The 25,519-nt window shown below is 36.8% G+C and overlaps 3 protein-coding genes across 6 annotated transcripts in view; 2 read left to right on the top strand and 1 right to left on the bottom strand.

The window, feature by feature from the left end:
- The window catches only part of LOC311304609 (vascular cell adhesion protein 1), a 660,847-nt gene that overhangs the window by 389,123 nt on the left and 246,205 nt on the right, over positions 1 to 25,519 (top strand). The gene's annotated exons all lie outside the window — the stretch shown is intronic.
- nprl3 (NPR3-like, GATOR1 complex subunit) lies at positions 58 to 21,110 on the top strand. 4 transcript variants are annotated; one of them, XM_084419218.1, is made up of 14 exons: positions 66 to 763; positions 939 to 1,008; positions 4,873 to 4,911; positions 5,787 to 5,919; positions 6,971 to 7,045; positions 11,166 to 11,319; positions 11,406 to 11,487; positions 12,104 to 12,241; positions 12,650 to 12,806; positions 16,696 to 16,802; positions 16,951 to 17,080; positions 17,511 to 17,700; positions 17,797 to 17,989; positions 18,684 to 21,110. In XM_084419218.1, the coding sequence occupies exons 1-14, from the start codon at positions 568 to 570 to the stop codon at positions 18,847 to 18,849; spliced, it is 1,830 nt and encodes a 609-aa protein (XP_084275344.1). In that variant the 5' UTR covers positions 66 to 567; the 3' UTR covers positions 18,850 to 21,110. The 4 variants fall into 4 exon arrangements, with proteins under 4 accessions (XP_084275346.1, XP_084275344.1, XP_084275345.1 ...); XM_084419219.1 differs by having other exon boundaries at positions 83 to 763; positions 11,409 to 11,487; XM_084419220.1 differs by lacking the exon at positions 4,873 to 4,911 and having other exon boundaries at positions 58 to 763.
- mpg (N-methylpurine DNA glycosylase) lies at positions 19,367 to 25,247 on the bottom strand. The gene is made up of 3 exons (XM_084419255.1): positions 23,414 to 25,247; positions 20,718 to 20,922; positions 19,367 to 20,418 (listed from the first exon to the last, which is right to left on the bottom strand). Exons 1-3 carry the CDS (start codon positions 23,624 to 23,626, stop codon positions 20,006 to 20,008), a joined length of 831 nt encoding a protein of 276 aa, XP_084275381.1. The 5' UTR covers positions 23,627 to 25,247; the 3' UTR covers positions 19,367 to 20,005.

The following is a 25,519-nucleotide window of genomic DNA, read 5'->3' as shown; positions in this document are numbered from 1 at the left end:
AAAAATATTCAACTGTTTTATTTATTTATTTATTTATTTATGCATGCAGGCATACATGCGGAACCATTGCATCCAGTCATTTGTATTTCTTCGGCGCAAGTAGTGTAACACTAAACACTGACCTGCCAGGCGGTAATGTTGTATGTTTCAGTAAAGAATTACGTTTATTTATTTAGCTCTCCGTTTTAAACTTCACTGTCAGATTAGTTGCACATATTCAATGACGCCAGCTGGTGACTGATGGACAAGCCATTTTGGTGTACTATATCTAATGATACCATTAACTGGTTTGCGTCAGTGTTGTGCTTTTAGTTAGCTAGCAGGCTAACAGAACTTGTTATACTGCCATTATCTCCCATTTTCGTTTATGTCAGTTCTCTTTTCAGGTTATCAGAGATGCAGTTCATCAAGTGCATCGGATGTATTACACTCATTCAGTTAAATTCTCATGCGGTACAACCCTTTAGCTGTCCAAACTTGTATTGTAAATGTTACATTGCACGGTTTCAGCTCCAGCTGCAACCTTAATTCGATTGAGATTATATATACTTCAGAATACGCGTCAGGATGTACAAGCAGTGGTCTCCAGATTTAAATGCAGATGCGAAGCTGATGTGGAAGCAGTCTGAATCCAGCCTGCAGCCAAATGGTGAAAAAACAAGTCCCATAAGCGTTATACTAGTTAGCTCTGGCAGCAGAGGAAATAAACTGCTCTTCCGATACCCGTTCCAGAAGGTGTCTGAAAACACCTCATCAGCAGCATGTAAGTGTTCCTGCTTTCTCTTCTGTGTGTCATCCTGGAGTTTTAACCTGACACTGCCACACCTGCTGTGATTGATACATTTTGACACATTTCTACTGTCAGTCACATTACTTTACACATGCAATATACACAAAGAATTGAACTTTTCAAGGTGTGTATTTTTACTTCATTAAAGCAAAACAGCGGAGTCCATATGTGTTGAATACATCAGGTGACTCTACGGAGGACCAGGATGGTGACTCAAGGTACTATGCAAAGCAAAGTCGCTTTATAAGTGTGCATGTTGTTGATGTACATGTGCTTTCTGCTAATACACTACATATGACCCAAATTATTCTGTTGTCAGCGTTTTTCTGCATGGGGTAAACCCTAGTGGCATGTTAAGAAATCACCAGTGTCACCAGAGTTCATGATGTCCACTGTTGTATGTTTCTATGTTGGATGATTTTAGCTTGCTGTCTGGATATTATGCATTAGTGTGTGCTTATAAACCACAATATATGTATGGCCTGATCCAGAAACGTCATTAAACTTGACTATAAATGTACATGTTATATGTGATAGTTTTAGGTATATGATTATAAAATGTTTTAAGCAGCATAAACATAATATAATAATGCATAATATATGTACATATATTATTTAAATAATAATACATAACTTAATAAATGTGTCGTAAAAGTGTCACTGAGTCTGTATCGCTCTGAAATCTGTTTGACAACATTATTGCGTGATATACATTGCCGTTTAAAAGTATGGGCTCGGCACGTTTTTAAATGTTTTTCAAAGAATTCTGTTCTGCTCGCCAAGGCTGCATTTACTTGATTAAAAATACAAAACAAACAGTTTTTTGTTTGATCCCTGTTGAAATCAGTTTTTTTTTTATTCTTTGATTAATAGAAAGTTGAAAAGAACAGCATTTATTTGTAATGGAATCTTTTGTAACATTATAAATGTATTTACTGTCACTTTTGATCAATTTAATGCATCCTTGCTGAATAAGAATATTCATTTCTTTCATTTCTTTCCAAACAAAAAAAATTCTTACGGACTGTAATTTTTGTAATTTTCACAATATTACTGTTTTTGTTTTTTAAATAAAATAAATGCAGCCTTGGTGATAATAAATCAATCAAAAAAATAAATACTTATTTTAAAAACATTAAAAATCTTACCGATCCCAAACTTTTGAACGGCAGTGTATAGTAGGCTACATTTGTATTATTATTATTACTACTAATATTATTATTATTATTATTATAGGCTAAATTATAACCCTTTTATAAGCCATTATAATGAACAAAAATATACACCACTCTACAGTAATTTGAAAGTGATTGCAGTACCAGTTTTGGCCACAATCTTACATGCGGCTCCTTTAACAAATAATCACACTTTCAAAGGGCTATATCAGAGTCCGTCTACGGAGAGCCTTGGCACTTCCTATTAGCCCCATTGTATCGATCTTGGTTGCAGTTCCATTAGAATTCCACTGGAGGTGATCGCGGGCGAGTGCAGACTGAATGGGAGTCTATTGGGCTATACGGCTAAATGTGTCTCTTTCACCCGATTGCCGTTGAGAAATCTCAGATTTTATTGTAGGTTTTGCAAGTTCAACATGGGTTATAGGTCGAAAGTTGAATGAACGAGTACTTATTTCTTTTCGATTTCTTACAGGTTGAGTTGTTGTTGCCCATAACACGCTAGCATTCTGCTAATGACGTCAGCATTCTGACGTCATTGACATTTTAAAAGACTTTTTAAACCAAATAAGTGACTCTAAAAAATCTAACACCCAGCAATGTGTAATTTCTTTGCATCTCCTTTCGAATACAACATTCAAATTACTAGACAAAAAATTGTATCCTGAGAAAAGTGGATTTTGAGGGTTTTTCGCCATAGACCTCCATTCATTCTGCACTCGCCTGCGAGCGCCCCCGCATGGACAGAGACGTGTTACTGCCATAGATATCATATATAAACGCTAGATGTCTTATGGCGCAGTCACTTCCGGCATCATCGTTCGGCCATCTTGTCACAGTGCTCTGTGCATTAAGGTGAATGATCAGCACGTACACAAATCCTCTTATCTCGCTGAAATCTTGACGGATTTACAAACGGTTTGGTTTCTTACAAACGTTATTAACGTGGCTATAATTCCGAATGCTTGAACAGGTATGTTATAATTTTTCATATGTATGCAGTGTATGTATGCAGTGTCATAACTACATCTCTGACGTTTATAACAAACCAAACCGTTTGAAAATCGGTAGAAAAATGAGCAAGTTATGGTTATTTAAAAGTACATGCACCATTGAAGTAGTGAGCGAGTACACTGTGGCAAGATGGCCGCCACGTGCGGACGTCGACCTCCATTGGCCAGCAGTGCGCACGAGACATCTAGCCTTTATATATGATATCTATGGTTACTGCAGCCAGTCCAGAAACCGGAAGTAAGCAGAGAGTGCCAATTCTCTTCCTATTAGACATTCTCTGGCTATATGTAGAATTCAAAAACCCTCGTTATTAGCGACACCGGTGGCCGTTAAGTGAACTGCAGCCAGCAACTTATTGCTCAGGCTCACATTCGTGAACACGTAATGTACAAGAGACTGAACATGATTCAAGGCTCTGATATACAAAGAAGTTGGAAATACCTTTTGAGCGATATCCTGACGCCATCCACGCTGCTGAGAGCGACGGTTAGATGAATATGTAAATATGTGCTGTACAAAAATGACAGCGGTGAGAAAGCAGCAGTTAAGAAAGCATCTCTAATCGTCGTGTTTTGTTTGCACGACCTCTGAAATTCACCGGCATCATGTCAACAGATGAAGAAAATAAAATTATACTGTTATGATAGTTTGATAATTAAAGGGATACTCCACTTTTTTCGGAAATAAGCTCATTTTACATCTCCCCCAGAGTTAAACAGTTGAGTTTTACCGTTTTAGAATCCATTCAGCCGAACTCCGGGTCTGACGGTACCACTTTTAGCATAGCTTAGCACAGATCATTGATTCTGATGAGTCCAGTAGCATTTCTTTCAAAATGACCAAAGAGTTTCAATATTTTTCCTATTTAAAACTTGACTCTTCTGTAGTTAAACCGTGTACTAAGATCGACGGAAAATGAAAAGTTGTGATTTTCTAAGCCTATATGACTAGGAACTATTAGCCTATATGGCTAGGACCTATTTGTCTAACCTATTAGACCTATTTTCAGGCGCTGCGTCATATCATTACGCCTGCTGCACCCATGGTACAGCCGCACAGTTCCTTGATTATTACGCCGGAATGAGAGTAGTTCCTAGCCATATAGGCTTAGAAAATCGCAACTTTTCATTTTCCGTCGATCTTAGTACACGGTTTAACTACAGAAGAGTCAAGTTTTAAATAGGAAAAATATTGAAACTCTTTGGTCATTTTGAAAGAAATGCTACTGGACTCATCAGAATCAATGATCTGTGCTAAGCTATGCTAAAAGTGGTACCGTCAGACCCGGAGTTCGGCTGAATGGATTCTAAAACGGTAAAACTCAACTGTTTATCTCTGGGGGAGTTGTAAAATGAGCTTATTTCCGAAAAAAGTGGAGTATCCCTTTAAGTATATTTGAGACCATAGACTTCATAGATCTGGCTGAGACTATAGTTTGAATTAATCCCTTTTCTTTGTATGACACATTACAGTGCAGAATGGCTCTTTTGGCATTATCCTGACGCATTCTCTCGGGATCGTCACATCCTTTTGATTTTCCCATCAGAAACGTCCCGAGTCCATCACATAAAAATCAGTCAATAGGCTTTCAGAGACAACCTAGGAAGTCGGGGAAGGTTTCGTTAAAGGGCTGTTCGTTCATTGGCAATAAATAAAAGCGATTAATACATGACCATTTGTACATATAGCCCCTTAAACATTGCAACCAGAATTAAATATGTAAAAAGAAAACAAACTTACTGTCCTGGATGATCAATCTTCAATCTTAAAATTTGGTTTGTTTTTGTCACCCTTGTGTCATGCATCCTGCCAACTTGTCTGCTGCATTTTTTTCTTTCTTTTTTTCCTTTTTTTTTTTTTTTCTTCTTCTTTATGGCCCTATTCCCATTTCAGAGAACAAACTCCATTAACTGATGAACAGTTGGTAGCAGGGTAAGATTAAACCACCATTCTCTAAGTCTAAACCACCTCTCCTTTTTCCAGAGCACCACATCTTTGTTCATGTTTTCTTCCTGATAATTTTGTCTGACATTTATGTTCTAGTTTGTTCACACTTAAATGGCAAATGTAGTCTGTAAAATTTTGAGTAATTGTTGTGATAGCTTCTGTAATTTATGCCATAGTATCAGCTTAAATCGGGTCATGGATTTGAATAAGTTGCAATGGTACGATTATGATTTTGCTCTTACATTCATTCAAATTAATTGAAATGCAGCATTGCGGGAATCACCTGAGATACGTTTGCAATCAAGAAATGATATTCAATCAAATGTGGTACAGGTGATGGGCCTGCATTAATGCAATGCTCATGAACTCAACACATTTCAAGACCTGTTTTCCTTTCTTTCTTTCTTTCTTTCTTTCTTTTCCCCTCACATAATTAAATGTTTGAATCAGACCACTGACTTTTGTGCCATGGGCCTTCTTGGGGTCTGTCTCACTCTAAAGGACCTTGTCTGAGTGGGTGAAATATATACAGTGAGCAATATAAACCAGCAGATTCATCACTCTGCCAGAGGGAGACAATCACTCACTTATAAGTGCATTTTAAAGGTTTAGATCAGGGAAAAAAGTCCAGAGGCTTCACCAAATCATTTGCCCAAACACCCATCCCTTGTGAATCCCCTAGAAATATGTTTAGAGAGTGTATAATTCTCAGCTAGCTGCTAGTGTTGCTACTAGTGTTGAGTAGATTAGCACTTTAAATCCTATCAGACCCTCTGCTGTAATTGCACCCACTGATTTTAGTTTTACTCCTTCTGTGATATCTTTTCTTAATTCCTCTTTTTATTCATTTACCTTCAAAGGTTTTCTGATATCATTCTCGCCACCATCTTGGCTACCAAGTCTGATATGTGCGGCAAGAAGTTTGAACTAAAAATAGACAATGTGCGCTTCGTCGGACATCCAACTTTACTGCAGCTTCCGCACAGTATTCAGGTGAGACGTACCAAATATCTTGTGAAATTTGATTGCAATTTAATATAACTCAACAAAATGTTATTTATTCCTGTGATGTTAAATCTGAATTTTCAGCATCATCACTCAAGTCTCCAGTGTCACATGATCCTTCAGAAATCATTCTAAGGATCTGATTTGCTGCTCAAGAAACATTTCTGATTATCAGTGTTGAAAACTGTTAATAGTTAATAGTAATTAACTTAATAGTTGGTGGAAACCAAAATCCGATCAATAGAAAGAACAGCATTTATTTGAAATGGAAATCTTTTGTAACATTATAAATGTCTTTACTGTCACTTTTGATCCATTTAATCAATGCGTCCTTGATGAATAAAAGTATTAATTTCTTAAAAGTCTTTCTGACCCCAGAACGATAGTCTGTACTGCGTTAGGTTAGGAAAGGATTTTGACCTGTGAAATTTGGCCATTTATTCCTCCCATAAACTGCTCAAATGTTTGAGCCGTCAGGAAGCTGCTGCATGTATGATGAGCTGCTGATAATATTGCAAAGGCACTGACAACTACCATGATCACAGGCGAACAGCTCCACCTTCTGTTAGAGAGAAAATATGTTAGGAGACCACTATGCCAAGAAATTCTTTGCATTTGTTGAATGAGAATTTAACTTGCTTTACAGCAAAGATTCATCAAAAAATCAACTCACGCTGCAGATAAATTGATTCTGATTATAACATTATCACTTTTTCTGTATGTTATCGACACAAAACTCTGTTATACTAACCTGCACAATGAAAGTATAATCTACATGCACACATCACATTTATTTCTCAAATATAGAAATATAGTTGTCACGACTTATAAATAAGTCAGGATTGTACTTTTTTAGAACTTGAACTGCAATACGCTTAATGCAACATTCAATTCAATTAATTTACTGTAATATACGTAACTTTAAAAGAAAACAAACGTTATTTATCATTGCTCTAAAATTATCATCACGTGTCTACCTTTTGAAAGACATGTTTAATAATAAAATTAGCTTAATCTAATTCTACTTTCCTTTCCCCAGGTCTCCAAAACCGACCCCTCCCCCAAAAGAGAGCTGCCCACCATGATCCTGTTCAGTGTGGTTTTTGCTTTAAGGGTAAGAAAACATCATATTTAAATAAACTCTAAATGAAAACTGATATAATCTTTATATATATATATATATATATATAGTGAGAAGTGTTTTCTTATCATTGCCACACTGCCCATCTATTCAGCTCCTGACAAACATTAATTATTATTTGAATTATCACTCAGTGACTTGTTTAACCATGTATTACTATCTCTCTGGAAGGCTATTGTCTTCAAACACATGAACACATCAAACACATGAACACATCAAACACATGATGTGTATACAAATTCACGTCATTTCATATTTACATACAATGCAGGGATTCCCCAACTTTTTCATCAGCTTAAACTCTTTCACCTAATATATTCACTTAGTATTTTGAATTTATTTATTAAAGGATAGCCTCTTGAGATGCAACATCTCATTTTCAAGAGGGTCCTATAAACACAAATACAGAATACAAAAGACAAATCACAAGCAAAAATAATAAATAACAACAGTACAGATACACCTACAAATTCATTCATACACTTGAAGTAACCCCTGCAATTTTCAGTTAATAAGTGCAATAATACACTTAAGTTCACGATTCTCTGATGTTGGATAATGGTGTAATGACATGCAGGTAAACAAACTAAAATATTTTTTAGTAAGTGTTTTATTTTTATTTGGTTTTGTTTTTATTTTAGAATTATTTATTTTAATTTGATATTTTTACGATTTAATTACTTAATATCTTAAAACCACTGTTTGATATGTTGGCCCCCAAAGATATTAAGGTACACATCAATACACTTAAAATACACTTAAAATATGTGACTATCATGGCATTAGTGTTTTGTTCTAAATTAAGATTTAAAATGTCAGTGTCAGTGCATGCTTGATAAAGGACAGGACATCTATGTGAACTTGGAGGGAAAAAATCATAATTTCGATTATGTAAATTCGACGAACTTTTTAATTTAGTTTAATATGCATTGCAACAACAACAAAAAAGTATACATTTTTAATACAGAATACTTTTTGGAGCCCCTGCATAGTGAATCAGCTGTTTGTGAGGATATGTGAGGTCAAGAGTTTCTCAGAAAGGGTGTGGATTTTGATAAGCCTCCAGTGTGCTGTCTATCAGACAGCCTAACAGGGAGGCGGGACTCTGTTCACCTCACAATCAGACCACACATGATCAGACCCACCCTGGTGCCACCATGACTTAACATGGCAGAGCGCTGAGTCAAAGCTCCAGCTGCAGAAAACGCACACTCACGCTCCTATCAGTTCTCCAGCAATGCCCACTCCCTTCACTCGGGACCCTCCCTCTGTCACACTGCCCACCATTAGTCTGCAAATTTACCATATGGGCACATTTGAAACAAGAAAATATTCTGTGAAATATTAAAGTTGTTAAAGGGTTGTATTTTTGGTTGAGTTATTCTTTATGCCCCCTTAAAAATATCAAAATGCAGAAATGAAAAACATGTTAATCACACAAAAGGTATATTCAAGTCATTGTGTGCCATTATTGCATGAATCAAATGAACAAAGACTGTTTTCATATATACATCATGTACTGTATTTTTGTGGACTAAATAGTAATTGGTGGAATAATGTGTAAATTTTGATTTAACTGGAACGTTTTAGATTATAATTAGATTATATACACTTCAGATTTTAACTTTAAGAAGTTTAATAAAGGTTTCATGTCATCTATAATCGTGTAACTACAGTACACTGCACATGCACATTGCAAATATTAGGGGAGAAAAAAAATATATTTATTTTGTTCCTTGTGAGCAGTAAAAAGAAAAAAAATTAACAAAAGGCCAACAAAGACAGATTTGTAACGTAATTTTATAGTTTGCATTAGAGATATTTGTCAAAGAAAAGTCTAGGAAAGGGATTTTTTTTTTATGTAATATAAAATACATGCTTATGTGTATATACAGTGCTATGCATAAGTGAATACACCCATGCTAAAGTTGACTAAAAAGAGGAATAAAAAATCATCTTTTGGAAATTGAACTTAATGCCTTAATTAAAAAAATTTGGAAAAATCCAACCTTTAAGGACACCAATTTTCTTTGTGAATGAATAATGTATCGTAAATAAATAAATGTTCTTCCTTCAAAGACAGGGTGCATAAGTCTGGACACCCCTATGTTAAATTCCCATAGAGGCAGGCAGATTTTTATTTTTAAAGGCCAGTTACTTCATGGATCCAGGATACTATGCATCCTGATAAAGTTCCCTTGGCCTTTGGAATTAAAATAGCCCCACATCATCACATAGCCTTCACCATACCTAGAGATTGGCATGGGGTACTTTCCATAAGATCATCTCTCAATGCAAATCAAACCAGCTATTAGGCTAACTGAAATAAAACCATGCCAATCTCTAGGTATGGTGAAGGCTATGTGATGATGTGGGGCTATTTTAATTCCAAAGGCCAAGGGAACTTTATCAGGATGCATAGTATCCTAAAAAATAAATACAAAAAATACTTAAAAATAAAAATCTGCCTGCCTCTATGGGAATTTAACATAGGGGTGTACACACTTATGCACCATGTATTTTAAGGAAGAACATTTATTTATTTACGATACATTATTCATTCACAAAGAAAATTGGTGTCCTTAAAGGTTGGATTTTTCCTAATTTTTTAAATTAAGGCATTAAGTTCAATTTCCAAAATATGATTTTTTATTCCTCTTTTTAGTCAACTTTAGCATGGGTGTATTCACTTATGCATTGCACTGTGTGTATATATATATATATATATATATATATATATATATATATATATATATATGTGTATATGTATGTATGTACTTTTTATATTAATATTTGTTTCATAGAATTTTGAGAATTTTTATTTAAGTTTAAAGTTAATAGACTCAATGTTGGAATACATGATTTTGATGGGTATTAAGGAAGCAGTGAAACAGTTTTATTAAAATATACGATTATGCCAAATTTGTCTTTTTAAAAAATGTCTTCTTTTTAATGAGCCATTTTTTTTTATTCATTATGATTTCAGCATAGTTTGACATTTTTTACTTTGTCCCCAAAAAAATAGAAAATCATCACCAGTGTGGGGGAAAGTTACTTTTAAAAGTAATTCATTACAATATTGTGTTACTTTTTAAAGTAACTTGTGTGAATTACTTTTTATGGAAAGTAATATGTTACATTACTTTAGCATTACTTTTCTCTGCTTGTTTGATTTTTTTTTTTTTTTTTTTTTTATAACCAAAACAAAAGTTCTATTTTTGGCAAATGTAAAGGCCCTTTAACACCAAAAGTGGAAATGAATAAGCCTCAGGCTGAAGGAAATGCAAATTCACTCCTGTAAAGTAGACGGCACAGCTCCTACAAACCTCTCAGCTGTGCTGCCATTCTGGATTACAGAATAATAGGACGCAGGAGAAGAAAGTTCAGCACTTTTACTTTAGCAGTAAAAAAAAAAAAAAAGAGAGAGAAAGAAACACATTTGTGATGTTTATCTAAAGTCATTTTTGCTGTTGAATTGGATCATCGAAGGTCAGCAGAAAAGACATTGGCCAATAAAGTGAGATTAAATACATAAAGTATATTTGTGTTATTTACCAAATTTAATTATTGCGGGTTTGCGTGATATTCTGAGTTTGCATTTTACTCTTTTTGTTCATTGAGGAACACTGAATCTGTTTTTGTGCATAAATGAGTAAATGCTCACATTTAGTCTAGAACTACAATAAGCATCATGTTCGCACACAACGCCTCTGCACTTACTCCTGATTTGTCTCAACGTGGGGACAGGAGAGGTGTCAGCCAGTACATGGGAAAACAAAGTAACTTGTGTTGTTTGAAATAGTAACTTTAAAAGTTTAATTTTAAAATCAATGTGTTACTTTACTAGTTACTTGAAAAAAGTAATCTGATTGCGCAACTTGCATTATTTGTAGTACGTTACCCCCGACACTGCTCCTCATAGAAAAGGTTTATTACTATTGAAGTCATTGTATGTATGAATAAATGCATTTTTAATGCAATTTGGAATAAATTCATAGACAAGCACAAACAATGAGTTTCATGTCATTGACCCACTCATTAAATAAACAATAACTGTGTGTCTCTCTTTCATCTGTGTTTCCACCTTCTACAGGCCAATGCAGACGCCTCAGTCATCAACTGTATGCATAACCTGTCCCGTCGCATTGCCATAGCCCTGCAGCACGAGGAGCGCAGATGCCAGTACCTCACCAGAGAGGCCAAGCTCATGCTAGCAGTGCAGGACGAGGTCACCACCATGACTGAGAGTGAGACGTCCCGTTCCCTTGAGATGCTAATATAATCACTGAAGCTGTTACATGATTTTCACCATGACATTTACCTGTTATTATAGCAGACGGCACCCCACAGTCGCCGTTTCGCCAGATCCTTCCCAAGTGTAAATTAGCTAGAGACCTAAAGGAGGCCTATGACAGGTGAGTAGTGTTACGTTAACTGTCATTTATCGGGTCATCGGGTTGATGACATTCTTATCAGCAAATGTCCCTTTGATTTTAGGGGTACTAGGTTATGGTTAGGAGTAGGAAAATGGATGTTTAGGGCAATAATTGTTCAAAAGGAACATGTCCTGCTGGGCTAAATCATGCAGCATGTTGTGTTTCAGCACTGTTATTGATGCTTTAACTTAAATTCTTATGCATGAAATACCTAATTTTCATATATGAATAAATGTTGCATACAGTTGTATCCACCGGCTTATTTGTAATGTAGTAGTGGGTGCGTCCATTTGTAACTTAAATGTGCGAGGCTTCCAGTTTTAGTCCGTTTTGCTGCTTGGATATTGCAAAGTGGTATTTATTGTCATATTATTTTAAACGCACCATTTACTGCTCTTTGTTTGTTGTTCCTTTAGTTATTTCCCTATAGCGTCTAATGAATCAAAAGTCTCGCATATTTCATAGAATATAGCTTCTGCTTTGCAAAATAAGGTGGACCGACAAACATACTTGACTTGTGTCTCTATTCTTAACTGAAAGAAACACTCTTGTAATTTCTGTCATGGTAACCTTATAGACTGTGTATTGTTTTCAGTCTCTGCACGACCGGAGTTGTTCGGCTTCACATCAATAACTGGCTTGAGGTCAGTTTCTGCCTTCCACACAAAATCCACCGTGTAGGAGGGAAACACATCCCACCAGAGGCTCTTGAGCGCAGCCTAAAGGCCATTCGGTGAGTTACAGCATATGTCCAACACATTTTGCAACATTTTAAAGTCACAAATGCCCCTGTCATCATGTTGCATTTAATTCAGCAAGTTGCTGATATTAGCTAATTTGCTTTTTCTAAAACTCTTTTTCTTTCTTGTTTCATATTCACTATTCTTTCTTGGGATGTAGTATTCCTCAGTGTGCTTTGTTATAAAGTGCTATTTTTGGCAAATATAGTAATTCATCCATCTATTCTTTGTGCACAGTATGTATACTATTTACTTCAGCAATAGTATGGTAATATGATAATCTGACAATAGCCTTAGTCTCCCCTGCCTTTTTTTTTTGCTTGCATGATCAAGTGCACTTGCTATTTGGCCAGAGTTTAGTTTGAACTGCACGTATTGTTGTGTTGGTGTGCCCCCTGCAGGCCGTATCACGCACTGCTGCTGCTGGACAGTGAGAAGGCCTTGCTGGCTCAGCTCCCTCTGGACTGCTCTCCTGCTCTAGTGCGCCTCATCAAGACCTGCTCAGCCGTCAAGAACCTGCAGCAGCTGGCTCAAGACGCCGACCTGGCTCTCCTGCAGGTTAATGACTATATGACACTTTTATCAGCCATGTCCTTTTTCCATGTTTTCATCTTCTCTTTGGTTTGACAAAGACAAGCTCTCGTTTTAGTCCTGGCAAAAATAAAATGAAGAGTTACTTTCCACGTCATAGCATTTGTTTTTGTTATAGTTAGTCTTATACTACCACCTAGTGGACAGAAAATAACATTATGTTCTGGATAGTGTATATAAAAAAGTGTATTTATTGTCCACATCATTATTTAAAAGCCTGAGACTCATAGTTCATGGTTTTCTGGTTAAGGATAAAATAAAATGTAAGTATTATTTTTACAAATTCTACTCAATAAAATATTTTAGAGCTTTGCATAACTAGAAAAATGTATAATCATTATAAAAATTGTTTTACCATTTATTAATTTACATGACCTGTAATCCAGGTCCAGAAATCACACTTTTACCTACAGGATACGTCTCTACAGGTTTTCTAGTAATATGGGAATCCTGTTTCTTCGCAGAAAAGTAAAATAGTTGTTGAAAGGTTGAAATAAAGTAAGAAATATCTTGATTTGTAGTTGTTTTGGCTTATTTTAAATCATTTAACCCTCCTAATGCATTCGGGTCCGTTTTGACCCACAAGAGGTATATAGTTAAAAAAAAAAAAATTATTAATAGTTTTTAAATTTATTTATTGTCAAAATACACATTATTTATTTTTAAAAACAAAATGTAGGAGTAAATGTAGGATATAAATGTAGGATATAACCATTTAAACTAAATTGTTACACCTTTTGTGTTCGGGTCCGTTTTGACCCGAAAGTGAACTGTGGCTTTACACATGAAATTATGGTGATAGATATATATATATATATTAGGGGTGCGCCGATCCGATATTCGGTATCGGTATTAGTTCGATACTGGCCAAAATCACTGGATCGGATATTGCATGAATCGCGGGAGTATAACCCGATCCGATACGATCACGTCCCTTAGTCCTAAATTGTCATACAAATGCTTAACAACACCTGAGAGACATGCCATAAAGAGAGATGAGCAGCGTCACGCAGGGTTACCAGATTTTCACATACAAATCCCGTCCAATTGCTTCTTAAAAATTTCGGGGTGGGAGAGACCGCGGACTTGGCAACACTGGCATCACGTGAACGGTAGCTAGAGGTGAGTGAGGTAAGCCCTCTCAGCAATTAAGTTATCATGTCAGCTGTGTGGAGTTATTTCAAATAAGACGCGATACGTTCATAATTAATAAACTACAGAACAGCGCGAGCAGGAAGCGGCGCGCCTCATGCGGGCACGGCTTATGCTCCGAAAACGGATTACTGCACTAGTGATATAAAACGCATCTTCCCCATGAACAACACAAAGTAAATACACTCGCACGTAACACACACACACACACACACACACACACACACACACACACACACACACACACACACACACACACACACACACAGGTCTGTTAACTTAAGCAATACTTAATAAGGTAGTCTAATATTTTTCTGACTAACAAATTACTCACACAGTAAAGGGTAGATTTAAATAAATAAAAACGAAATTTAAATAAAGAAGAAACGAAATTTAAATAAAGAAAAACGAAATTTAAATAAAGAATAATACGAAATTTAATTAAAGAAAAACGAAATTTAAATAAAGAAACGAAATTTAAATGAAGAAAAACGAAATTTAATTAAAGAAAAAAACGAATTTAAATAAAGAAAACCGAAATTAAGTTAAATTAAAAACTAGATTAATTTAGATTGATAAGGGGTAAAAAGCTTAATACATTTTGTTTCTATTATTCTATTTTCCACAATGTCAAAGCAACGCAGCTTAACCCAAAATACAAGCTCGCAGGCATGCACTTCTGTCCAAACAAACTCTGCTGTTCTGCGCTCTAGCCAGAGAATACTCCCGTTGCAGGAACACTTTAGGCCAACTGGCCAAGAAGCATCAAATAACGAGGTTGGGTTCCTTCAACTGTCCATCCTATTAAAAATGGCTAGGCTTTATAAGATAGTTGTAAAAAAGAGTTCTCGGAGCATATAAGCCCTGCCCGCGTGAGGCGCGCCGCTTCCCACTCCCGCTGTTCTGTAGTTTATTAAAAGTTTATTCATTCTGAACGTGTCTCGTCTTGTGTGTCTATCTATATTTCGTCAGATTTTAAAGTGTTGAACATATTCAAGCGCGAATGAGAACCATTTCGAGGGAGATGCCAGGTGTGAAAAAAAAAAAACAAAAAAAAAAAACACAATATTCGAATATTCGAATGTCAAATTCTCAAATCGAATACCAACCCACCGAACGAATATTCGAATAGTCGGGTACAGCCCTATTATTATGATGACTACATAAGAGTTGTGTGTTACATCCAGTTTTTGGCACTGGAATTATAATTTTTGTTTTATTTGCACAGTTGCACTTTAAATTTCATTAATTGAATGGTGCTGAATAATTAAAAATGCTGCTACAAGTTCTGTTTAAAAATAGTTTTCCTAAAAATTAAGCAGCAGTATTGCACAACTGAGTCATGTTGTGGCCTACTTATTTCATCCTTTAGGAAAGTGGAACATTTATTGCACTGTTTGAGCATGATGCTTTTTAGATGGCTAGGTTAAGCACAGTGCATCCTCCTGACAAATGTGTTATTAACAGCTTAATTAAGAAAAAAATATATGGTATTGTATCGGTATCGACAGATACTCAATTGTGTGGTATCGGTATCGGTATCGGACATGAAAAAGTGGTATCGAGCCACCCCTAATATATATATATATATATATATATATATATATATATATATATACAGTGCTATGCATAAGTGAATACACCCATGCTAAAGTTGACTAAAAAGAGGAATAAAAAATCATATTTTGGAAATTGAACTTAATGCCTTAATTTAAAAAATTAGGAAAGATCCAACCTTTAAGGACACCAATTTTCTTTGTGAATGAATAATGTATCGTAAATAAATAAATGTTCTTCCTTAAAATACATGGTGCATAAGTCTGGACACCCCTATGTTAAATTCCCATAGAGGCAGGCAGATTTCTATTTTTAAGTATTTTTTTTTTAAAAAAATTTAGGATACTATGCATCCTGATAAAATTCCCTTGGCCTTTGGAATTAAAATAGCCCCACATCATCACATAGCATCCACCATACCTAGAGATTGGCATGGGGTACTTTCCATAAGATCATCTCTCAATGCAAATCAAACTAGCTATTAGGCTAACTGAAATAAAACCATGCCAATCTCTAGGTATGGTGAAGGCTATGTGATGATGTGGGGCTATTTTAATTCCAAAGGCCAAGGGAATTTTATCAGGATGCATAGTATCCTAAAAAAAAATTAAAAAAAAATACTTAAAAATAAAAATCTGCCTGTCTCTATGGGAATTTAACATAGGGGTGTCCAGACTTATGCACCATGTATTTTAAGGAAGAACATTTATTTATTTACGATACATTATTCATTCACAAAGAAAATTGGTGTCCTTAAAGGTTGGATTTTTCCTAATTTTTTTAATTAAGGCATTAAGTTCAATTTCCAAAATATGATTTTTTATTCCTCTTTTTAGTCAACTTTAGCATGGGTGTCTAAACTTATGCATAGCACTGTATATATATATATATATATAATTTTTTTTTTTTTTTTTTTTAGTCTAGACATTGAATAGTTAGATTTGTCTCAAATTACTTCTGTAAAATACATTTAGCTTCTTTCCTACACTAAAGACTTTTTTTTTTATTTTTTTTTTTTACTTGCACTGCATTTTGTTTATAAGCATGCTTGCTCGTACGCACACAGTATTTCTGAAATAAAAATAAAATGACAAATTAATTGACCAACTGTATTTAGATCATCAGACACTTACACTGCCTCCCACAGGTCTTCCAGATAGCTGCGCATTTGGTGTACTGGGGTAAAGCCATCATTATCTACCCTCTCTGTGAGAACAACGTGTATATGCTCTCTCCCCATGCAAACATCTGCATGTGAGTATGTGCTTTCTAGAAAACCAATCGAAGCTCTTTTGCATTGTCAGTGTTAATGTACACACTGTAAAAAATGTAAGTTCTTCTAATTCCTTCAAAATACCTCTCTGCAGACATTAATCGTGATTTTGTGTCTTCCTCCCTCCAGCTACTCTCCTCTGGCTGATGAGTTCGCCCTCCAATTTCCAGGTCATGACCTGCCTTCCATGTTAGCCAAGTTCTCACTTCCTGTATCTCTGTCGGAGTTCAGGAATCCACTGGATGCCCCTGTGCATGAGGTTAGTGTCGTTAGCCACAATTTTACCATCTCAGACAAACAACAAGCAGGAAGTCATTCCTTGTCAATGGGGAGTAGTACAGGAGCATTGTGGAGATTAGAACATATTTGAATGCAGAATTTTCTGATATGCGTTGAAATTTGGACTTTTACCCCACGCTTCCGCCTAGTCTGTATCAGAACTATCAGATTAGTAAATAAAATAACTAAAATGTTATTCTTTAAACTTAAAATTTCTGTTAAACAAATTACGAATAATTATGTAAAAAAAATAATTGTTATAATTAATTATATACTTTGAGTCCTAGAAAACCTTCTCTGTTTTTATTTCAGAATTTTTTTTATTGAAAGCCCTTTTTGCCAGCAGGGAAGTACCCTTTTAAGGCTTGTAGATGAAGTAATTATTGTTACCATTACGTGTATCTGAGCAGGCCCAGCTCATTCAGATGGTGGTATGGATGCTCCAGCACCGGCTGCTGTTCCAGATCCATACGTATGTTTATCTAATGGTCCCGCCCACTGAGGAGGAGCCTGGTCTGCGGGAGGAGGAGCCACCCATAGTCACACGCGTTACAGGCCGAAGTCTGAGCACTCCCAGTGCCCTGAGCTTCGGCTCTCCCAGTATGTAACCCAGTTAACCACAACACCACAGACACTCACATGAGAGAAGAGACAAATAAATAATCAAATAAAGTTTCTCTCATTTTCTCTCTGCAGCAAGTAGCGATGACATGACCCTGACGAGTCCCAGTATGGAAAACTCCAGCGCTGAGCAGCAGACCGGTGGAGACTCTCCTCTCAATAAAAGAATGACAGAAACGCTTCTGGCCAGCCTGACCGAACATGAGCGGCAGGCCATACTCCGTGTCCCAGCGGCACAGAACCCAGAGGATCTGCGCTTGTTTGCCAGGTGACAGAGCGTTTTTATCTCAAACGTGACTTTGTTCTGAACAGCAGGTGCGTTTTCGTAAGTTTGCACTCATTTTCATCTTTCAGAATGAATCCATTCCAATTTCTGATTCTGAAAGTTGCATTACATGTATTCCAAACAAAATGTCAGCACATGTGCAGTGATTAGAATCAGACAAAATGGACTGATAATGTCATCTGAGCTACAGTACCACAAGCATAAATGTAGTTTTTGCCTTGATGACACATCTAATATGAATGCTTACACGTGTGTTTTTTTTTTTTAGCAAATATTTAGTCTCATCCTCTGACTAGGGCTGCATTTCCCAAATGCATCGTAAGCCTATGTAGATTGCAGAACTTTTTGGAAACGCAGCCCAGTTCATAAGTTGCGAGACATAAAGATATGCACATTTATAAGACGTAAAATGTAAATGTGTATCACGGCGCTGCACATGTGCACTTGGTATTTTTGAATCCAATTGAGAAAATAGTCCGATTCAAGCGTTTACGTGCTTATATTTGTCCGGTTTATTGGATTATTTATGGTCTACAACACCTTTTCCAAACCGATCAAGATTTACCTCGGATTGAGCTCAATCGCATCGATTGAGGTGTTTGCATGAAGTCCAATCAGTCTTATTTTAAATGGATTATTTGGGTGCATATTAATGTATAGTGTTGTCTTTCTTTAGGCTTCTGCATTCCTTCAGAGGCCATCATCACCTGGAAGAGATCATGTACAATGAGAACATGCGTCGCTCGCAGCTGAAAACTTTATTCGACAAGTTTCGCAGTGTTTTAGTCATAACCAACCATGAGGACCCCATCATCTCTCTGTTCCAGTCTCCACCAGAGTGAACGGATCATTCAGCTCGCCGTGAGTCTGAGGACGGTGTTGACGTGTTTGCTCATCATCAGTGGCTTAAATAACCTAATTCAGGAGCAAAATGTGTTCTGCTGCAACAAAATAATGACCTTCTCAGTTTCAGAAGAGGTTTATGGAGTGAGCCTCGCATAATCTACTGTATATAACTGTGCTGACCAAAGATTTTTATGTTGTCATGATTTTACCTCATAAGTGGTCGATTTTAATAAATGATTCAGGGGTCGTGATGTGCAGTTCAGCCATTAAATGGATTAAGTATTCCACCCAAGCATCTCCTATTTTGATATCGTTCCCTGATGTGATATATCATCTCCTCAAGCAAACAAGACCAAAAACACATGCCATGATGGTAATTCCAGACTATAAGACTGCATGCCCTGAAGACTCCAGAGCGGAGAAACTGAGATCGGGAAGAGAAAGAGGAAAAAAAGGGGGTTGTAATTGCTATGAGGTGCAAATGGTTTTCCAAACATCTGTAAAATCAATGAGCACCAGGAATAACAAGACTATTTATTATATAAGAAACATGATGTTACAAAAACCAGACCTGTTCAGAAATCACTCAAAGGGATAGTTCACTCAAAAATGACAATTCTCATTATTTACTCGCCCTCATGTCTTTCCAAACCTGTATGATTTTCTTCTGTAGAAGCTTGTGATTTTTGCTGCTCTTTTTTTGTTCTCAATATACTAAAAGTGAAGCTTTCAAGCTCCAGAAAAGACGAAATGATAACCATTGTGTGCTATATTCTCAATCAGATGGCTTTGTGAGGGCAGTTAAGAAAATTATTGGTGAATAAAGATGTAAACTTCAGCCTTTTGCGCACACAACATTGTTATATGGCCTTAGAAGACTATAGAGAATAGCGTTTAGAATATACCTACATTATATAGAGAATATAAAGCACAACCACTTTGATACTTTTATGGTGCTTTTCGTTGTTTTTTGCGCTGAACGATCCCTGGTGACCATTTATTTTATTATATGAAAAAGAGCAACTTGGACATTCTGCCAAACCTCTCCTTTTCTGTTCTCCAAAATAACAAAAAAATATAAAAGTTTAGAACAACATGCGAGTGAGTAAATGATGACAATCTCTTTAAAGAGACCAAACAACATGAAGACCTTCAGGAGACTGTCTTTTGCGAGTCAGTGGAGGATTGTGAATGCATCTGACGCTCTGCGTCTCTGTTCAGGACGCTCACACATGGGTGTCCTCTCAGGTAGAAGCGAAGCGGTTTGGTTGCCCATTCCCCATGAGACTCAACTCCGATCCGATGGGCCGACACCACCTCTCCAGCGGGAACAGTCTCTCGCTCTGGGTCTTTCTCAAGCCACACCTCGGTATCAGTGGCCAGATCCCTGCGGTCGAAGCAGCGCTGTACATCTAGCGCTTGGCACAACTTGGACGGGCCATTGCAGAGCTCTTTGTCCTTAAGGGTTTTGGCTCCAGCTTTACGTTTGGCTGCTCGCAGGCCCCTCATGACGTCCTGACCGCTCAAAGGCTCCAGCGAGCGCAAAAGCACGGCCGCCCCCTCCCCTGCACACACACACACACACACACATAGTAGAGTAGTTAGCAAGGCTCCTCACTGTCTCCTTCCTGTTGGCTTGTGTCTTTGTGCGTATGCTCCAACCTTTCTCTAGGTTTATGTAATGTGCCAACTCGACCTATAATGAGAAACAGTTGGAGAGAAGCAAAACGGCAGCAAAACAAAACACTTGTTTCTTGCTTAACCAGCGATGAGGGATCTGTGGTCACAGCCTTCCGGCTCCATCTCCAGTAAAGCCTTTTTCCTATGTGCGTGTGGTCAATTAGAGTGGATTTTGGAGCCTCACCTTGGCTGGAGACGTTCATGCAGAGGTAGATGCCGTAGATGGGATAGACATAGATGGTTCCAGGCTTCATGAACATTGCAGTGTTCCTCTCTGTGCGTTTTCCCCCCGCTGAGTGGGACGCCTTGTCCTCCCCACCCAAATATGCTTCGGTTTCCACAACCCTTGCTCTGAGCTCAGTGCCATCAGTTAGCTTCCTCACCAACACCTAATAAACACAGAAACCAGATATCCTGCAAAAACACGTCATCTTATATCCAGCAGGTGGTGCAAATGTGCCAATAAATTATAACGACTGAGACTAGAATCACATGTTAACAGTTGGTGCTGGCTATTGATGATATGTAAAATCTTGTTGCTTTTTGAGTAAAGGCGGGCTATTGTTTTTCTAAACGACTGGGTCTATGCTTGTTTTTGATAGTTTATAAAACAGGCACAAAAAATACATGTTCAAAAGTTTGGGGTCAGTAATGTTTTTAAAAAGAAGTCTCTTCTGCTCACCAAGGCTGCAAAAATACATTAATTTTGTGAAATATTATTGCAATTTAAAAAAACTGTTTTCTATTGTAATATATTTTAAAATGTAATTTATTCCTGTGATCAAAGATGAATTTTCAGCATCATTACTCCAGTCTTCAGTGTCACATGATCCTTCAGAAATCATTCTGATATGATGATTTGAAATATTCTTGATTATTAGCAATGTTGTGCTGCTAAATATTTTTGTCAAACTGATCTTTTTTCCCAGGATTCATAAAGTTGAGGGAAAAAACAGCATTTATTTAAAATAGAAGTACAATATAACTTTTCTCTTTGACATTTTTTATGACAACGCAAGGTTGGTTCAGGTTGTAAAATGTCATAGGTTGTGACTCCCCAAAAACCTAATAATATATATATATATAAAATTACTTTTAGTTTGAAAAATATTTGTACAACTTTTTTTTATGTGTAAAATGTGTTTAAAGGTGTAAGAACAATATATTACATTATATTTTTAGAGTCATGTAAACTTTATGTAAAGTTTTTCAAAACCATACATGAATACAAAGTCTACATTTTTTAAGAACTTGACATTTGTGTTTTAAACTAGAAAACTACCCATCAAAGCACTAACACATTGTGTGACACTCTAAAGTCTGTGTTCATTCAAAGTGGGTTCACTTATCCTTTGAAAGGTTGCTTAAAATGTGCTAAAAGATGCTACAGCCAGTCATGCAGGGAGGTAGAGCAAATACAAGACAGCTGTGAATGATGTTTATGCAGCGAGCGCGACAGAGTGTGAAAGCCACAAGTGTCACCTTCTTCAAACTGGCTGCAGGCTGTCACGCTGGACGACTGCTTGGTCACACCGAGCAACCTATTATGGGTCAGACCGGATACCCTTCAACATGATAATGGCTCTTCATGCTTCTCATTACACCCCCTTATTTACACACTGGTAAACTGAAAACAAACAAGGGCATACTTTGTGCTGGTTAAATCAACCTGAAACTCGGCACTGTCACGCAACGATGTGGCTGATTTTGTTAGAGTAGCCTCGATGGTTTCAGCAGCCTTCTTTCCATTTTAAACCTCATTAAAATGCAAATTAGGCTTCTCTGTGTCCGGTCGAGTCTATTCTGTGCTCTGCATTCTGCATTTAACTCTGTCATTCAAATGGTTCCATGAGGTTAAGCTGTATTTCAAGATATGCCGTCTGCAGTCAAGACAGGGAGTCATTAAAAAACTCCTAGAAGCCAAAGTGATTCTCAACTTTTTATCTAAATTAATACGATATCTATATGTATTGTAAAAATGGACAATTCTTATTTTTAATGGAATATTGCAGTGTTTATTGTAACTGATTTATCCGTGCACATCACAATTTATTTAATTCATGTGCCCTCATAATCCTTAAAACAAAATAACTTCCCCCTCCCTCTTGTAGTGAAATCTCTTCTCTGATGACGTGTTTACTGACAACCTGTCACTCACATGAGATCGACCAATAGCAAACCACAACCATCCAATCAATTCCCACTGGACAAAATTAAATCCCGCCCTACATTTTTTCTTGTTTGAAATGGCTGTTTCACTCTGATATATGTCTTTAAAACTTTCGCAACTTGTTTCATGCCGATTGTAAGACATTTTATAAGCATTAATGTATTAGTTCCAACACAATTTTGTAGCATTACAGACATTTTTAAAGTCAGAATTGGGCTTCTGAACACTGACTCTTGCCAAGGAATAAGTATGTGCTTGGGATGTTGCTCATTTCTGGGTGTCACTGTCACTCCATGATTTCATCACAGTTTCTGTGAATAATTTTTTACAGGCGTGGGGTACATTTTTTTGACAGGAGACGGCTCAGGATTACACTCTTAACACTTTCCTTCATACTCTATGATAGAAATAAGATATGAAAATGATGATGCCATTTCTGACTATTTGAATGTAAAATAACTAATATTAAGTTAAACATTTAATGCAGGACTTTTTGTGTTCCATCTGCATTCCAATGCTCTACTGCTGATATAATTAACAAGAATATATGACAGAAAAAAAAAGGCAACTAATATATTAGAGAAAACTATTTTTTTTTATAGTTTTAGTTAACAATGCCTGACACTTTAGGAACGTGATTTCTTGAAAGTTCAGCAGTAACCTTTTCATATGAGGTGATTTCCTGAGATCGGACTCTTCCCTCAGCTTACCTTGCCGAGAAAGGCTTTCGCCAGATCAACGCAGGACTGATGGAAGAAGCTGTCACTCAGTCTGACGGGGTCTTTCATTGAGAAATAAGGGCTGAGATGATGATGATGATGATCCGCAGTGTTCGTGTCAGACTGAATGAGTCTTTTGGGAGGTTCACCATCGGCAGATTCTGATTGAGGTAATGATAAATTCTTTCTCTTCCGTGTTGTCATTATAAATATTAAAAAATATTAGGCTATATTTTTTTCCCCAAACCATAAGTTTATTCCAGTCTTTCTATCGATCTTTTTTACTTTACTTTATAACGTTACTTAAATGCTAAATAAAATAAGACCAAAAAGCAATAAGACGTAATGTCGCTTTTATAGGTGATATAGCCTATCGCAAAACTGCAACATGTTCCAATGTGCAGATTATTTTGAATAAGTGTAACTGCGGTCTTGAGAGGGGGAAACACTTAATGCGTATACTGTCGCTTCTGTGTTTAGTGGATGTTTGAATACGGAGTTACAGCAGCTTTAACAAATTCATTCAGTTCAGTTTCAGCAGCAGCAGCCCTGGTTTGTTTACCTTTAGCAAGCGCAAAGCACGCTGGGATACTTAAAGGGCCAGTGGCGTTTGTGTGACGTTAAGTTGCAGAACAACTGAGTTGTTGGTTGTAGTTGTTTTGATTGATTTTCGGATGAAATAAGGTGCAAGTATTTTTCCCACTTCTCCCACAAAAGTTGATCATCCGTAGAAATGAGTAGAACTTTTGGCAGTGATTAAAATGACAGTCACATTTCCCCTATTTCCTTGCCACCAAGAAGATTTAGGTGCATGACAATTATGTCATGACATCACCAACACAGGTCCTGTTTACACTTGGTACTGAAATGCGTTTGAGTCGATCGGATCACAAGTAGACGAGGGAGACACATAACCTGGTATTTTAATCTGTCTTTTTGTCCACTTTCAACCACTTCTGTCCTGATTTCTTTGAGGGGAGGGTCTATGGACAGGTAAATGTATGGGCTTTTTCAGATATTTCGAACTAATGGACAAAGAAATCTCACGCAATTTACATATGAACACGAACAGAGTCAACGGAAAAAATACGGAGATAAGCAGCTTTCGTTTCTGCTCTGACAGCTCTGATAACGCTGTGAATGTGTCAGAAATCAGGAATGGTGAGAGAACATTGTGCTTGGTATGTTTTTTGTCTTCAAACCAAACTTGGATCTTTAGCTGACAAAGCCTAAATCCTGTCTGACTAGCGCGCTTCCCATAATGTTTATGCGTTAGGTCAGTAGACGAAGAGCAGTCTTTTACTGTTCGAACACATTTGACCACATGAGGGTTTACACTACGAAAGCAATCCGGTCAATGCGTTTTCGACTACCTCTGGAAGTGGTCGAAAGTTGACAAGCTAAAAACGTGTCCACCTGTGATCCGATCGACCAAATCACATCTTAATACCAGGTCTCAACAGGGCCATAATCTCATGGCAATTCATAGGCTAACTATTTTACATTTTGGCAAATTGCTGGCTAATTTATATGAATTATACCATCTCATTCATACATTTTCATACTATCAAATTGCGCCCCAGTGACGGGTATGTTTAGGGGTGGGTTATGGTTGAACCTTCATGCTTACTTTTTTTTACACATCATACAAATTCATAAGAAATCACCACCTAAGTTACACAGATACGTTTTCCCGCGATATCAGTTTGGACTGGCTGGCTCGAACAGTCCCAAATTCATCAGAGACTACCTAAGCTGTGACAAGGAAAGCTTTTAAATAACAGTTCACCCCAAAATGAAAATTCTGTCATCGTTTACTCACCCTCATGTCATTCCAAACCCATAAGACTTTTGCTCATCTTCAAAACACAAATGAAGATATTTTTCATGAAACCTGATTTCTGTCCCTCCAATGGCAGTCCATGCAACCCAAATTTGCTTTAAGACGTTCATAAAGAGATATTAAAAGAAAATAAATCATTATGAATCGGAATTTCATTTTGGGTGAACTATCTCTTTTAGACCCCATCAAGAAGAATTGGGCACTGGTAAAATATCTACTATAATACAAAAAAATAATGTTGCTTGCAAAAAAAA

Source organism: Rutilus rutilus (assembly GCF_951802725.1).
Source record: "Rutilus rutilus genome assembly, chromosome: 1".
Taxonomy (NCBI): domain Eukaryota; kingdom Metazoa; phylum Chordata; class Actinopteri; order Cypriniformes; family Leuciscidae; genus Rutilus; species Rutilus rutilus.
Note: the sequence above shows the minus strand (reverse complement) of the source record. Positions and strands in the feature narration are given on the sequence as shown.

Excerpts from the sequence above, each read along its gene's own strand:
- nprl3 (XM_084419218.1), top strand. The coding sequence starts at position 568 with ATGTACAAGCAGTGGTCTCCAGATTTAAATGCAGATGCGAAGCTGATG. Across the intron at positions 4,912-5,786 it reads GATGAACAGTTGGTAGCAGG|GTTTTCTGATATCATTCTCG; the intron begins GTAAGATTAAAC and ends TTACCTTCAAAG. Across the intron at positions 7,046-11,165 it reads GTGTGGTTTTTGCTTTAAGG|GCCAATGCAGACGCCTCAGT; the intron begins GTAAGAAAACAT and ends CACCTTCTACAG.
- mpg (XM_084419255.1), bottom strand. The coding sequence starts at position 23,626 with ATGACAACACGGAAGAGAAAGAATTTATCATTACCTCAATCAGAATCT. Across the intron at positions 20,923-23,413 it reads CGAAAGCCTTTCTCGGCAAG|GTGTTGGTGAGGAAGCTAAC; the intron begins GTAAGCTGAGGG and ends TGTGTTTATTAG. Across the intron at positions 20,419-20,717 it reads CATGAACGTCTCCAGCCAAG|GGGAGGGGGCGGCCGTGCTT; the intron begins GTGAGGCTCCAA and ends GTGTGTGTGCAG.